Source organism: Symphalangus syndactylus, chromosome 17, assembly GCF_028878055.3.
Source record: "Symphalangus syndactylus isolate Jambi chromosome 17, NHGRI_mSymSyn1-v2.1_pri, whole genome shotgun sequence".
In the NCBI taxonomy this organism is placed as follows: domain Eukaryota; kingdom Metazoa; phylum Chordata; class Mammalia; order Primates; family Hylobatidae; genus Symphalangus; species Symphalangus syndactylus.
The window spans coordinates 80,525,090-80,542,509 of record NC_072439.2 but is presented as its reverse complement, the minus strand read 5'-3'; the positions used below and the strand labels follow the sequence as shown (position 1 = coordinate 80,542,509).

At 37.1% G+C, this 17,420-nt stretch overlaps 1 protein-coding gene across 1 annotated transcript in view; it reads right to left on the bottom strand.

Moving 5' to 3' along the window:
* The window catches only part of KCNMB2 (potassium calcium-activated channel subfamily M regulatory beta subunit 2), a 298,783-nt gene that overhangs the window by 13,974 nt on the left and 267,389 nt on the right, over positions 1-17,420 (bottom strand). The window contains exons 3-4 of the mRNA XM_063621846.1: positions 4,869-5,039; positions 2,250-2,445 (exon numbers count right to left, since the gene is read on the bottom strand). Coding sequence (XP_063477916.1) covers positions 2,250-2,445; positions 4,869-5,039 — 367 coding nt within the window. The remainder of the gene's footprint in view (positions 1-2,249; positions 2,446-4,868; positions 5,040-17,420) is intronic.

Below are 17,420 nucleotides of genomic sequence, written 5' to 3'. Positions count from 1 at the left end.
AGCTAAATTAAAATTACAGATGTTACCAAGTGTTGGCAAAGATTTGGAGCAGTAAGAACTCTCATACCCATAGGGTTGGTGAGAATGTATATTTGCATATACATTTTGGAAAACTACTTGGCATTATCTACTTAAGATATGTATACTCTATGATTTAAATATTCCATTCCCAGGTTTATACCTGATGGAAGTGTGTGTGCTTGTGTACCAGAGATAAATATGAGAATATTCATGGTAGAATTACTTGTAATAGTCCCAAACTATAGACAATTCAAAATGTCCATCAGCAGTAGAATGAATAGACATACTCATACAACAGAATATGATACAGTAATGAAAATGAATGAACTGTAACCAAATGGAATAAATCTAACAAACATAATGCTATGTGAAGAAAACCAGACAGAAAGGAAAGTATTCTATGTGATTCCAGTTATATAATGTTTAAAAATGAGGCAAAACTACTAATAAAATATGTATGTTTAAGGATATATACTTAGGTGATAAAAGTACAAAGAAAAGAAAGAAAGTAATTGCCATAAACAGTCAGGATAGTTGTCTTTGGTGGAGGCAGAGCCTATAGTTATTGAGAGGGGGCATGTAGGGTGTTTTTGGGGTACAGAAAATGTGTTTCTTTACCCTTAAGGTGGTTACACGGTGGTTACGAATCTGTTTGTCATACTTGAGCTGTACTTTTTCATTTCATGCACAGTTCTGTATGTTACAATTTACTTTAAAAAACAAGATAGTGGGGCCAATAAACCAAATGATGACCTAGTATTATACTGAGAGCAAATAAAGTACCAGTTCTGAATACATATCTGGGACATTTATTGGTAGCTCCTTCTCCGTTTATAGCCTAAATAGTGCATTCACAGGGCTGTAGTGATAAATTGTCAACATGAGGAAATGAAAATATTTCTCACTTTTTGATGCCTATTCAGGTTTAAGAATTTTATAGGCATTTGTCATTACTGGTCAGCTTTGATTTTGAAATCTGACTTAAGGGAAGATCTTGAAAGACAAACACTTTATGAGAGAGCTAGGCTTTACATATTGCAGTACAGCGCTGGGACTGGTATTATTTGTGGCTACTACAAATGAAAGAAAATCAGAGCCAGCATTTTCAAACAACATTCTCTGAAATATATATTATGTTGAGTCCTCAGAGATATTTGCAAGACTTCTTTTAAGTTATCGTAACAAAAGTTCAAGGTGGGTTCCCTTACTTTGTGTCAATGTATCAGAAACAAATCCTATTCACTCTCTATGTGCTAGTATTGAACCTTGAATCTACTGCATTTTTTTCAATAACTATATCATTTAAGTGCTGACAATTTAATGAAAAGAAAAGCTTTTACAAGAAAGATTAGAGGTCAGAAGGGTTTATCCTGGTAATAAGAGCCAAGAGTGACATCGAGTTGTCTTGGCATATGAGATTATTCTGCATATCGAATTGTTACCACAAATCCAAAACTCAATATATTTAACTTAAAATTGTAATGGCCAATTGGTTCTGCTGACACCTTCCTGGTCATCCTAGACCTTATAAATGTAAATTTTATGTAAAGCTTTAATAAAATACACATTCATTGAATATCTACCATGTGGATTTGAATATCTTAGTGGACTGGAAAATTCAGCCTCTATGAATATAATATATGTGAAGAACACACACACACACACACACACACAGTGACCATGGGTTGAAAGTAGCATGCTCTGCTCAACATTGTACATGCTCAGGTCTCATCTTTATAAGGACCTTGCAAGGTGGCCATTTGTTACTTTTTAGAGAAAAGGAAGCTGAGGATCAGAAAGGTTAAGTTATATCCCTGAGGTCACAGAACTAAATGACATTGACCATGGACAAACAGAACACACCTTTACCTGATGGTTCCCAGGTACAGGACAAACACATGGTTTTGTCTTGTACGTCTCTAAGCTGCATACTTGCTTTGAAAGACTCAGTCTATTTGTGTAAAGCTGTATTAATATTTACCCTTTCAAATGGAAGTGAAAGCTAAATCTGCACTACCACAAATGTAGGAATGATTTGTCCACAGCTTGCACAGAAAATAAATATTTTCTAGGCAAGAGTCACATAGCAAGTTCTCTGAATGGAAGAGGAAGGCTCTGCTTCCTGGAAGTATTTTCCTTTGAAATGCTGTCAAAGGGGAACTTCAGAGGCAAAGAGCCTGGTGTGAAGCTCTGCGGGGTAACTGAAATGCAGTGTGCCAAGTTCCTACCTTCTGATTGATTTTTATTGTCTCTTCTGTGTGGTAGAGGAGGAGCTTTTCCCCGGAAGAAGTCAGGTTAACGTACACCTGGAGGCAGGGGTACTGAGAAAGTTTCCAGCAGTCTGGACCACAGCTGAAGGAGCAATTAAATGTTTCCGTGATGGATGCATTCAGCAAGGTGCATTGAGACTCTTCGGTCCACACGCTACAGAGAAAGGGGTGAGAGTAAACACAGGCCCAAGAGCTAATAGTGAGAAAGGTATAGTTTGAGGGAATTATTTCTCATCTCCTGAAGCTGAAAAATCTTTTCTAAAAATCTCTAATATGATCTATCTGTGTAAAGTTTAGGCCTTCGAATAGAACAGCTTTAAGCAAACTACCATATAACATAGACAAACTTGGACACGTGAGAACGTTTTCAATGACTTCCATTGGATATGGTATTCTTCAGTGCTTGACTTAAGTTCTTTTTTCCCTTATTTCACTCACTGGTAACATGAGGCATGCTTTAAAATCATCACCTGTCCTTACCCTGTATTTCTACATTGTAGGCAGCTTCTTGACATGCTCCAGCCCCTACCTCTGTATGTTTTACTTTGTACTTTCTGCATCCCAACTCCCTCCCCAGCCCAGTTTGTAGGCACAGAAAGTGTGAGGGAGAAGGAGTGGGGAGATGGCAAAGGAGTGGAGGGTCGTGTGGTCTAGCTTGACAGATGGAAGGACAGTGACAGAATGCCTTAAGGTCTTTCTAATAAGGGAAAAAAGATGACTCAACCCTTTCATTATATCATGAGCAATCACTTACTGCACATTCCTTTCACCCTAATTGGTAATTTACATATATTACCTTCTTTTGTTCTCTCAACAGCTGTGCAAGTTGGGTAGTAATTTCTTTTTGAAAGTGAGTAAACTGAGAAATCCCATGACATACGCAAGGACATATAGGCAGTAAGTGATGGAAATTGTGATCCAATCTTGTAATTCTCTAAGGCCCAGGCTCATTCTATTGTGTTTTGCTGTCTCCCCACAAACACAATGGAAAAGAAACCCTTTTATGCAGACTAATGGATGAATAAGGGTGCCCTGTTACCTCTCATCTGGAAGGATTCCAGCTGCCCATTGGTCAACTGGTCATTTAAAAATACCTTTAATTTTATGATCAAGATTAACATTTGTAATTAGGAATTAACACACTAGCAATTGATGGTTTGGTTTTGGGTATAAGCTGATCACCATAGCAATGGGAAAACATGTTTTCTTTGCAGATTAATACCCTTTCCTTTTGTTGGACGGGCATCCACAGCTTCCTGCCCCTTTGCATGTGTGAAGTTTTATTCCAGAAGCAGGATACTAGACCTGATCCCCTCCCTTGGTGTGGCAAATTATATTTTCCTGGAATATGGGTGGTCAAATTTTGCTTATATGCTGAGAAAAAAGTCTCTGAAGGTTCTAACCAGATGTGAAAATCTGAAAGCATTTTGGAAACAATGACCACTTGGGGCCTGAGGCATCAGCACTTTCATAGAAAATGAGCACAGCTGAAGCCATCAGAGAAACAGAGCAAAGCAGCCACAAATGTGAAAGATGATGCCTTAATTTCAGCAAATTACTGTATTTCAGCTAGATTTTGCTTCTAAAATGAAAGTATTAATTTAGATGGAGAAACAAATGCCACAAAATGGTTTCATTTTCTTTTGGATTGAAACCTCAATTTTTCATTTGAAAAGGTCTTGTTTCTTTAAGCTGAACTGCTGTGAGACTTTCCCCCATTTGATACATCAAGGCTGGGCTCGCCTGTGTTTAGAGTGTCCAATTTATGGACAACAGTTAGCTAGAGATGCTGGTGGGATTTACTACGTGGCTTACTGAGGACAGGAGTACACTTGCTATCCCACAATTTATTTGCCTCCCTATCCATTCAATAAACCTATGGCAAATATTGAAATGAAAAGATTCAGAATCTGTTATTTTTAAAAGTTGATGCATAGCAGTGTTTCTCAGCCTAGAAGGCTCATTAGAACAACCTGGGGAGCTTTAACAGATACTGGTGACTGGGTCCCACTCCAGACCAATTAAATCTGACCTTCTGGGGTGACGATGATGGGGGCTGGGTATTTGCATTTTTAAGAGTTTCTGGGGAAGTTGGCATATACAGTTGAGAACCACTCACGTGGAAGGTGATGGAGGGGTTGGTTGGGGTGGAAAAGGGAGGAGGGTAGGGAACGGACAGAAGTGTGAAGTGGCAGGAATAGGGACTTTGGAATAAGCGAGATGGGGGCTTGAATCTTAGCTCTGCCACAAGCAAGAGCTGTATGACACTGGGGAAATCATATCTCTCTTTAGCCTCAGTTTTGCCGTTTTTATAATGAGCATATTTATACTTACCTTATAGAGTAATTGTGATAATTAAACAAGTTGAAGTCTTTGACACCTGATATCCAGATTATACGTAGAGCTATATGTATCATTATTATTAGATAACATTATTGAAAAGTATTATTTACCAGGAACTTCTCAAAGTTCTTATCAGGAAAGAAGGCGAGGAAGATGACCTTAGGGTTGCCTAAGTGATGGGGGAGGATGGAGGAGGAGACAAACAGCTGGGTCCCACCCACCCAGTGGTATTACCTCTGCATGTATGAGCGCAGGAGTGTGATTCCCAGCAGAAAGTACATCATGATGGAGCACACCATCATAGCCAGTCCCAGGAGAATAGCTCGGTCCTCTCCTGCCTTCAGTGCTGTGACTGTTTTCCTTTTGTCCAGGAGGTCATGGTCCCTGATTTTCTGGTAAATATTTCTGAGGTTAAAAACAATATGGTCTTACATTAAGTTTAGTTAATCAGCATGCCCCTAGAGAGCAGGTCAGTTTCTGCCCATGCCTCCCTAGGGCCCTCCAAACCTGCTGCAGTGCAGCTGGACCTCAGTGTGTGTCCACTACCTCCCACAGAAGCACACACATGCACACATGCATGCACACACACTCACAAGCACATGCACGCCTGTATATGTACCAGTCCTGAGCAGAAATAAGCCCTCCTTCTTTACTCTGGGGCCAATGTCTAACTGCAAATTAATTTTCCTTCTATCTAATTCTAAAGAAAGAAACCAATCCCCTCAACCCTTAATATAATGCTTTGGGTTTGTTGACTTTACCATTTAACCCAAAGCTGATCATTATTGATTTTTAAATAATTTTGGAATACCTAATGGAGCATTGATTCAAATAAATGGCAAGATATACTAGGAATATATCAAATTAATCTTTCATTTCTCTTCAGTAGTGATAGGCAGAAGTTATTTTGGTTAACATTTTTCTCAAGCTGAGGGCTGCTTAGGGCTTTGTTGGCTTGAGATTGATAAGCAGTGTGAAGATGTAGAGTGGTGACCCAGCTATTCTTATATGTGAAAACTTTCGATCGAGTTAGAAAAGTGTCATTCAAATCGAGTCCGGACCCTATAACTTTGGACAGTTTTATTAGTATTTTTGTTTTTTACTTTAGAGCAGCAATGTAGGGTAAGAAAGAACAAGAAATTGAAATCAACTGTCTCCTGAGTTCAGACTGATTTCACTGCTTATTAGCTGTGTGATCAATAACAAGTGCCTTAGCCTTTCTGATCCCCAGTCGCCTGCAAAGTGAAAATTATGTTTAAATGCATTTTAATGGCTAAGTGACATGATACAAGCAAATCATTTAAGAGAATGACTGACATGAGATTAGTAATAAATGTTCCCATTCAAAAATGGGGTGGGGCGCTATAGCTCAATGACACAGACATCAGAACACCCTAAAATTGCTACTATTCTCCAAAGAATTTCTAATGGACAAAATGGCAAGAAAATGAGTAGTGTATAAAGCTTAGGGATGGAGGATTGGATTTGAAACCAGGTCTGGAGGAGAAGGTAAAAAAGAAATGCGGAAGTGCTGGGATGCCTGGGGAGATGATGAGAAGCTTGAGTAGGAAGGCAATGCTCAGGAATTCCTGCAAGGCCTGCGACCAAGAAACAGCTCATGATTTTTCAGTGTCTATTTTGAGGAGGGAGCTTTGGATTGCAGGGCAGTGGAAATGGGAAAATCGCTGGCCTTTATAGCCTAGAAACAGCAAGGAGGACAAATAAAATGCTGAAAATGGAAAAAGAAACTCTTAAGTCATTTTTTTTTTTAGCTTCAGGCAAAAAGCCAATATGCACAAGAATAACTTCAGATTTTTCATTCAAATTTTTATCACTAATCACTTTAATCACTCTTGTTGCTTGGGAGAGGAACCAGAGTTGACTCTAAAGTGGAACTTTGCGGGGGAGGGAAGATATGCCTGTTGTTTGTGCAGTTGTGTGTTTATTCAGGGCTTATCTTTAGCTTTGTGCTCCAGGGTGGCCTGACTGGTGTTTATGGCCAGTGTCTGTTCTGATTGGCTGATCCATTCTGGGCTGGTTGCTAAATATTTTGATTCCTTATAGAGGTGATGGAGTGTGTATGTACTTAATATATTTCCATGAGGTTGTAGGGCCGAGTATTTATTAATCTAAGTATTGGTTGTGCAAAATTAACCGATTAGCTTCTTCTTATTATTATTTTAAAGTTCTCTTTATGAGGTGGTTTATATAAATCTTACTCTTTACTTGAGAAGTAAGCCCATTGTAGTAGGAGAGTCAGAGCTAAGTACAGGCCTTTGTTTATCATCTTTTCACAGCCCTGTCTTTCCTGGCTTCTTCCCGCTCTCACTTGCTCTTGGCTGCTCATGGTCATTACCAGAGGCCTGGAGAGCCCATGTCTTTCATTGTTCCCCAGCTCCCAATCCCAATGCCCCTGGATTAGCTGGCCTGCCCAGCTTTTGACTTCCACAGACTGGCAACCACCCACCCTCTGTGTTTCTTCATTCTTTTTTGAGATTTTGTTTGGAAATTCTAGGATTTACATCAAAGCTTTTAAAACTTCACCCTTTATGAACTCAAATTTTAAAAAATCAGTGTCCGTTAGCAGCTAAAGCCAGTGTGGGCTGAAAGCTTTTCTGAATCAGGAAGAGACAGGCTGAGTCCAAGTAGCTTCGAAGACCTGCTATAAAATAATAATCTGCTGTTAGTTCACTTATATTATTTATCAACATGTATTTAACTCTGATGGCTGCCATAGAGATCTGCATTTCCTGCAGATGGAAGACAGCAAGGAGGGAGCATAATCTCACAATTCCAGGGTATTAGACTGTCACATAGCATCACTTATGTCAGCCTATACCCATAAAAGAGAAGAAGTGTAATCAGTCAGTTGTGTCATCAGAACAAGAAGCATATAAAAATGATTCAAACGTGTAATTCAAAAACAAATCACAATTTGAAAGTGGTTAACAGATGTTTTTGATATGCTCTGGAATGTATAGAGAGGGGAAAAGTGAATGATTTTCATACAGCCCAAAAATATCTGAGAAATCAGGATACTACCCAGCAAAGTGAAAGTGGGTGAGTGGCGTGGGCCATACCCATGGAATTCATTAGTAAATGATTATAGAATTAATGGAAAATAAAGAAATGAATAAATGATTTGGAGGAGCAAAGAGTTCAGTTTAGGTTCACAAACTTCTCCTGAATGCTGGTAACCTCTAGTTATTGGGGATATGGCCCCTGCCAAAAAGGAAAACAGACATGTATATAAATATCAGTATAGGGTGAAAAATTTAATGATAGAGCAATTCACAGAGTATTATGGGAATAGAGAAGAGGGGAGGATACCCCAGCCTAAGGGAGCAGGACAGAGAGCCAGGGTTGAATTTAGGGAAGGGTTCCTGAAGGAGAAACACCTTAAACAAAATCTTCAAGATTGAATCAGAGTTAACCAAACGAGACAAAGAGTCAAGGGTATTTTAGACAGAAAGACTCACATGAGCAAAGGGATGGAGACTTGCAATTGCATGCTGAATATCAGAAACTACAACTGTTTTAATATTACTGAGATGCCTATGGGACAGGGAAAAAGAGACAGATGAGTTTGCAAAGGTAGGTAGGCCATGAAGGGTTTTGTAAGTCATTCTAAAGAGCTTGGCCTTTATTCTGTAGTGAATGGGAATCTGTCAGAGGGTGACATGATTGAGTTTCAAAATGATCACTCTGGCTTCTGTGCAGAGTTTAAGAAACAGGATAAGGCTTAAATCAGAGAGAGGAATGGGGGGATTGTTACTGTAGTGTTGGCAAAGGACAGTGAGGGCTAGATCTAGGATCAAGGTAGGATGTATAAGGAAGAAATGATACATGGAGAAATATCTACGAGACAGAACCTCAGGATTTGGTGGCTGATAGAATACAGGGGATGATGAGGAAGTAAGAAAAGGATATAGTTTAGATTTATGCTCTAGTACTTGGTGTGGATGACTGGAGAAATCGTGGAGAGTGGTAAGGTGAGATTCTTGTTTCCGTATTTCCCTACTCTTCCAGGATCCAAAGAGGTGACTTCTGCTGACCTTGCTAAAGAGGAAGAAAGTGATTGTATATTTATAGATTCTCTTTCCACAAGTTTAGTGTCCTAAGCACAGGCAGAGGAGTGACTAATCTCAATGGTGAGATAGGCCAGAGTCAGAGGGCCACCTCTATTTTTTGGGTCATTGCTTACGTGTGGCATAATTTTTGTAAAAAAAAATTATCATTTGGACTTGCTTTTGTTCATGCCTAGTGTGCTTTGGTTTTTTGCAGGTCCAGGTAGTAAAGGTAGTAAGTCTCAGTTGGGAAAGAGGGTGTTCCCAGCCTGAGACAGAGTGCGTTAGTTGGCCCCTTCTACACCATGTTGTCTTCAGTGCTAGTTGGAAGGAGCATGATGCCATATTTTGGGCCACAGCCCTGTGCATCCTCTTCCATACTAGGAAGCCTTGTAATGTGTGAGTTACCATTAAGTATTAACAAGGCTGATAGCTTATCACCCTTTGGTTCTTTCTGTCTATTCTTTATGAATCTACTGGGAGGAATTGAGGGTGGCAGTGGTAGTGCTAAGAATAATGGAATGAGGGACAATTCACTGATGTAGAGAGCTCAGGAGGAAGAATGAGTCTGGGGTATGACTACGAATTCAGTTTTGACTAAGTGTGCTGCCCAACAGTGGGTGTAGAGCAGGAATTTGACTTTATAAGTTTGAAGCTGGTCTAGCCTTGGTGTGTCCTGGCAAGGCACCATTTTTAAGGTCTGTTGAGATAGTCTTGGCTTCATGGTGAACCACATGTCGACAATAACAAATAGTAGATATTTGCAGTCTTTACTACATATAGAGAACATTCTGCTCAAAGCCTTTGGAGAAGAGAAGTTATTAATAAATCTACAGGGCAAATCCAAGTATAACAAAAGTGTTTGTGATAAATATCTTGTAAACAAAATATTTTCAATTGTTTAGTAAGGCTTCAATCAATTTTATGCCAAGCATTAGTCAACCTAGTAAAATTTTATTTTGAGCTCCTTTTATATAGTTTCTTGGAGTTTGATATTGGGGCTCAGCCCATAATTCATAAACAAATTATTTATGAGGCTATGCATATACAAATATGCGTATAAAGAGTAAAATGTGAAAGAAAGTTTTTCCTCCTTGGCTGTCACACCCATTTAAATTCAGATTCCCTTGGTATCTATCCTATAAGGAGAAGGAGAAAAGTATTCAGGTTAAGGCAGCATAGAGGCCATTTATGAATTAATTTGTTTATTCATTAGTCAACATTTCTAAGTCTTCATCAGATGAAACACAATGTGCTAAGTTCTGGCGATACCAAATAAATAAGACTTAGAGTCCCAAGGGAGCTGAGTGAGATGTCAGTCATTGCAGTGTATGGCAATGAGACTGATTAGATAGGTGTGTACAGGAGAAGCAAACTGATATGCCAAGGGCCAACTTGCTGAAGGATCAGTTTCTCAATGGCTAATTCCCCAAAAGCCAGTTTACTGAAGGATCAGCTTACTACATAAATATTTTGCCAACTCTACCACACTTACAGATTTAACAAAGACTTATTTTAAGGAGTATTGTTGTAAATATAGTAAATGAATATAAATAAATTTTTGTATGAATATTTTAAGACTATATTTTAAAAATCTGTTCAATCATAAAGTGTATTTTTCTTATGGATATATTCATCTTAGTGGTATTTTAGGATCAGTTTGATATTTTTAAAAGCTGAGTTTTCTAAGGAGGCTTAGTCTCTTTGTAAATATATTCTTATGAATATATTTATAAATATGCCTTTCTTGAATATGTTTGTGAATATATCCTTCTAACAAATATGACAAAAATTTAGCATTTCATGTGGGAGCCTTTCAATTTTTACTAGTTTTCAAATTGTTTTTAGAGTCACTGGCTGTTTTGCTAATATTTTAGAATTATTGAAATTCTTGTGGCAAATTTCACATTATGACCACTTTGATGGATTTATCAACTTTATCACTTAACCAAAATTTGTTTCTTGTACTCATTGATACCAAAAAGGTTATGGTAAGAATAGTAGGACCCTCTGCTAAGTTGAAAAGAAGAATCAGTGAAACACGAAGTCTGGCCCACTGACCTAGAGAGGGGGACACACAAGGGTAGAGGAGGGAAGACTAGTGGGCAGAGGAAGCAGGAGGGCATGGCTGGGATGGGGGTGGGGGGAACAGGGGACAGACAGGAAGGGAGAGTGGAGGCAGAGGGTGTCTGGGACAAGAGACGGAAAGACAGAGGGGCGGAGAGATTGAGAGACAATGGCTGCAGAGAATGAGAGACAGAGTGGAGCGAGTCTGAAGACCCTAAATCTGGCCCCCCCGTAAATGTTTTCATTCCATTTAGTGTGGTTTATTGTAGAACTGTGTAGGGTTACAGTGATCATACAGACGTTGTGGTATATAGCTAAATTCGATAAATTCATCAAAATGACTGATGGCAAATGGATTCTTTGGCAAATTGGCTTCAGGCACATTGGCCATTACTTTTTCAGGCATTCCTTAAAATGAACATTCAGTGGATCGATGGTAGAAGAAAAAAACAGAAAAGGGCCAAATAAATGTCAGGAATTAAAAACCATAACTACAGACATGTTATGGATTAAATTGGCCCAGGGCTATGATTTACAAGCTCAAAGGTAGTTTAGGAAACCTGCCAGTTAGGGACCATAACTTGATTTAAATGGTGATGATTAAGAGTCCTTTGACAGACCAAATTAAGTCTTGGATGAGCAAATGATTGAGAAGGGAAGAGTATCCAAGCAGAATATGAGAGAATAGAGGTAGTGGAGTGTGGTTGGATTCCAGGATATTGCGGGCAGGGAATAGCAGACAGTGAGTTGGTTAGATAGGCAGGGACCAGAGAAAAAGGATCTTATATGTCTTTTGAAGTTAGAGGAGGCATTAAAAGAATTAAGCAAGTACAATGATTAGATACGTGCTTTAGAAAGATCACTCGTGTTAGTGTGGTTGGTTGTTTAGAAATGCTTACATATGGAGACAAAGGGACTGATTCTTAAACTCTCCCAGTGTTTCAGGTATTAGATAAAGAGGGGTTTAAGAAAAGAGAAGTGGTGGAGGAGATTAAGATTTAGATTTACTTAGATGAAGCTGGAAGCCGTTATCCTCAGCAAACTAATGCAGAAACAGAAAACCAAACACTGCATGTTCTCACTTATAAGTGGGAGCTGAGCAATGAGAACACGTGGACACAGGGAGGGGAACAACACTTACTGGGGCATGTTGGGGGAGAGTGGGAGTGGAAGAACATTAGGGAGAACAGCTAATGCATGCTGGGCTTAATACCTAGGCGTTGGGTTGATAGGTGCAGCAAACCATCATGGCACATGTTTACCTATGTAACAAACCTGCACATCCTGCACATGTACCCCAGAACTTAAGAACAAACAAACAAACAAACAAACAAATAGATTTAGATCTGGGCATCATTTGTGTCTAGAACTAGCAACACCATGGGTTTTAATGAGACTCTCTAGGTAGTCAGAGAAATAAAAGACAGCGTGGCCACTAAAACATGGAAAGAAGAGAATTCTGCAGAATCCTGAAACTATCAGATACGTGATGGGGCACCTGGTGGATGCAGGGAAGAGAAGTAGAGAAAGCATGAATTAGAAATGAAGAATTAAATATATCTGAAATTACTTGGCTGAGAGCTCTTCCGGAACTTGCATGTGCTGAATATTTATGTTTGTGCCTCTCTGGCCCAGTGAATACTGAGCTGTTCAAGAGTTAAAGACAGACCACATCTTTGTAAGTTCAGTCTCTTGCATTTATTAGGCTCACAAAATATGTTCCTTTTATTTGGACTAGACTGGCTACAACACGCATAGGTTGTGAGATAGCCAGTTATAGGGAGGCTGAATGGTCTATTAAAACTAAATAAATCAGGGAACCGTGGCTAGAACAGACCTCCAGTTTCTGTCTTCCCATCAGTGTCCATTGGACTCTACCACCAACAAAGTTAGTATTCTTTCCAGAAAAAAATCAAACTCTCCAGGCACTGAACCCTCTAGTTCCCAGACTTAGGGAAACATGCCCTTCTGTTAGATCTTATGAAGGTGAACCTATGAGGCAACGGATTGCCGAGTGCCTTCAGAGCTTCAGTGAGCAGAGCTGCTATACATCTCTGCCTCACGAGAACACACCTGTTATTTCATATGGCAGAGAAAGCATGGCATTGGTGAACACAGCCATTGTTCTGCCTTCTGTCTACCACAGCCTCCGTTTCTGAGATGTACTTCTTTTACGTATATCCTCATCTTCAATTAGTTTCAGATTTTATAGATTTTTCCTTGAGCTGTGTTAGGTATATATTTTATGGTACAATTTGATTAGTTTAATTATTTTTTTTGGTCTTTTAATGTGTACATTTCATCAGGAGCAATGTGTTTTTGAGTTTGGGGAGAAATGACAGTCACACTTCATTTATGTATGTATATGTCATTAACATGAAGGATTTTGTCCATGAACTTAACGTTATTATTGCCAACATTAATTCATGGGACTTCCCAGGAAGTCTTGTAACACTGTGACCCAGGTCTTATGGGGTAAGACACTAAAAGTGAGAACAAAATTATGGAAACAAAGGTTGGAATTATTCTTTTTAGTCCTGCCTTTAGCTTATTAGATAACACACTCTCCCAATGATATCTTAATATTTTAATTCATATTTATTTTTGTTGGACCAATTAGCATATTAAATTTTATGAAAAGCTTTAATCCAAGATATAGAAAGAAACAGAAAATTATGTGAATCATCCAGATAAGTGAGGGTGTTATAGCCTAGAGAGACTTTGAGAAGTACTGACCTTTTTATTGACCACATTATTTGGCTCTAATGCAATAATGCTAGAAATAAATAACAAAAAATAACTAGAATGACATCTACAGAAGAAAGTAAAACTATACTACAAAGAACTCATGGGTCATAGAATAAAGTCCAACAAAAATCAAAAATCAGAATTAAATGATATGAAAAACACTATAGAGCAACTAGTGGGATGCAGCTAAAGCAAAACTATGTATTTCTAAGGATAGAAATATATAGTTTTAAATGCTTATATTAGATAAGAAGAAATCCTGAAGATTAATGCACTAGGCATCCAAATTAGTAAGTTAGGAAAAGATTAACAGAATATACTAAAAGAAAGTATAAGGAAGGAAATAATAAACTTGAGCAGAAATAAATGAAATAGATGAACTATATTAAAGGACTAATGAGTTCAAAGGTTAATTTCTTTTGAAAAGACTAATGAAAAACTGAAAAAACTCATCAAGGAAAAAGTAGAAAAGGGCCAAATAAGTATCAGGAATTAAAAACTGTAACTACAGATAAGGTATGGATTGGAAAGAAAATATTGAAAATAACTATATAATGAGACATTTGAAAACTCTGAAGTACATAACTTCCTGAAATATACAGCAAACTTTTTCAAGAATATAACTTACTGAAACTGATTCAGAAATAAATAGAAAACTCAGATAGTTATAAATCATTAAAAATTTGAATCGTCAGTTAAAAATATCACCATAATGGAAATAGTAGTCTCTGATGATTTATAGCTGAACTCTACTTATAGTATACAAATCATTCCAGAATATAGAAAAAGATGAAATGCTACCCCACCTATTAATGAAGTTAGTAAACTTTGATACTAAAACGAAATCAGAACAATACACACAAAAATTATAGGTCAGTATCTTTCACAAACATAAACGTGAAATTTTAAGAACAAGTTAAACTAGCAATATATAAAAATGAAAATATATCATGATCAAGCTGTGGTTATCCCAGGAACTTATAATGTGGGTTATTATTTGAGTAGTAATGTAATCTATTACATAAATAATATATTAAAGGGTTATAATCATATAATAATGTAATAAATGTAGAGAAACATATTTGACAAAATTTAACATTCTTTCATGATAAAAACTCCTATCAAATTAAAAATAGATAGGAACATCCTTAATACGATAAATGATATAGAAGAAATACCTATAGTAAACTTGATACTTAATGGTGAAATGTTGACAGAACCCATTTTATGGGCAGAAACAAAAGTAAAGATGTCCATTATTACCTGTTTTATTCATGATTTACTGATTTACTAGCAGTATAACATATGAATGAATAGTATATTTACTGTAAAGAAGAAATAAAAACTTATTCACCAATGATGAAATTATGAAGAAAATACAAAATAATCTATATATAAATTATTAATAGGAAAATTTAGGCTGGGTGAGGTGGCTTGCACCTGTAATCTCTACATTTTGAGAGGCTGCGGTGGGAGAAGGATCACTTGAACTCAGGAGTTCAAGACCACAGCAAGGCACCATCTCTAAAAAGAAAATTAGCCAGGCCTAGTGGTGCATGCCTGTAGTTTCAGCTGCTTGGGGGGCCGAGGTGGAAGGATTGTTTGAGCCCAGGATTTCAAGGCTGCAGTGAATCATGATTGTGCTACTGTACTCCAGCCAGTGTGACAGAGCAAGACCCTTTTGCAAAAAACAAAACAAAACAAAAAACAAACAAAAACTAGTATAGTTGCTGAAACCAAAGTGATATGCAATAGTCAATTGCCTTTTTATATATTAGCAAAAATAGTGTAATTTAAACATTATAAAAAAAAGAGCACTCAAAAGTAAATGGAACAAAACCAAAAATTGACAAATGGGACTTAATTAAACTAAAGAGGTTCTGCACAGCAAAATAAATAATTAACAGAGTAAACAGACTACCTACAGAATGGGAGAAAATATTTGCAAGCTCTGCATCTGACAAAGGACTAATATCCAGAATCTATCAGGAAGTTAAAAAAATCAACAAGAAGAAAACAAATAACCCATTGAAAAGTGGACAAAGGACGTGAACAGACACTTCTCAAAAAAAGACACATATATGCAAGCCAATAAACATGAAAAAATACTCAACATGACTACTCATTAGAGAAATGCAAATTAAGACCACAATGAGACCATGCACGGTGGCTATTATTAAAAAGCCAAAAATAACAGATGTTGGTGAGGCTGAGAGGAAAAGGGAACACTTAGGCACTGTTGGTGGAAATGTAACTTAGTTCAACCTCTATGAAAAGCAGTGTGGAGATTTCTCAAATTACTAAAAATGGAACTACCATTTGACCCAGCAACCATAATTGATACCATTACTGGAGTGGGTATCTACCCAAAGGAAAAGAAATCATTCTCTCAAGAAATATCTGCACTCATATGTTTATCAAAGCACTATTCATAATAGTAAAGTCATAGAATCAACCTAAGTGTTCATCAAATGTGGTACATACACACCATCAAATATTGCACAGCCATAAAAAAGAATGAAACCATGTCATTTGCAGCTGGAGGCTATTATCCTAAGTGAATTAATGCAGAAACTGAAAACCAAATACTGCATGTTCTCACTTACACGTGGGAGCTGAACAATGGGTACATGTGGACATAAAACTGGAAACAATAGACACTGGGGACTCCAAAAGTGGGCAGGGAGGGAGGGAAAAAAGAGTTGAAAAACTACCTATGGGGTACTAGGTTCACTATTTGGATGATGGGTTCAATAGAGGCCCAAACTTCAGTATTACTCAGTATGCCCGTGTAACAAATCTTGCACATGTACCTCCTGAGTCTAAGATTAAAGCAACAACAACAACAACAACAACAACGACAACGACAAAGTAGTGAAGTTATGAGAGTAGGGTCGTTCAAGTTTCTTTGTTTTTTGGCAGGATGATGAAAGCATTAATTATCTTCACATTGGTCAATTCATGCACACATATGAAAATGTAATTATCTAAAAACATAAATGAAATATCCAAATTTCCAAATGGCAGAAAATAAAATACAATTTTAAAGACTTAATTAGTTTGGCTGAATTAAACAGACCAAAATTACACCAACAAATGATGAGTTAAAAAGTAACTTGAGTTTGAAAAAGGCAGCCCAAATATATTAGCAATCATAATTGATTTACTCTACAATATTATCCTAAAAGTTCCTGCCAATAAGAGTGTAACACATGAGAAAAAACCATAAAGATTGGAAACAAAGAAACATTATTATTTGTGGAAAATACAAATAGGGAAATCAAAACGAATTTATCAGCAACTATTTAAAAACATACTGAGTTCTACAAGGTTGATTGATAGAAAAAAATCAGTAACTACAAAAGCAGTAGTATTTCTATACATCAGCAGTAAAAACACATATATAACATAAGAGGTATGATTATAATTGCCACAAAATGTTGCTTAAATATAAATCTAATGAAATAATTGCAAAACGATACTGGATGAAATATATAATTCATGAATAAATAAGGAATTATATTCTGGGATGTGGAGACTCAATATTTAAAACAATTCAGTTATTCAATAAATTCAATGCCATTTCAATATAAAGATAGTACTTAGGAATAAATCTAATAAATGATGTACAAGTTTTTTTAAATGCAAAACTTTATTAGGAGATACTAGGGAAGACAAACCAATGTAGAGGTTAATTGTATTCATTCAGAGAAAGACTTGGTGACATAAAGATGTAAATTTATTATAAATTAATTAATAAATTTTATAAAATTCTAATAAAAATCTCCAGAGTTTTTTCTGGGAAGTGCGATAGGTGTGACTTGCCAACCTGATTTTAAAACTTACTTGGAAGTGCAAGTGGCTAAGAATAGTAAATACACTTCTGACTACAAAATAACAAGAT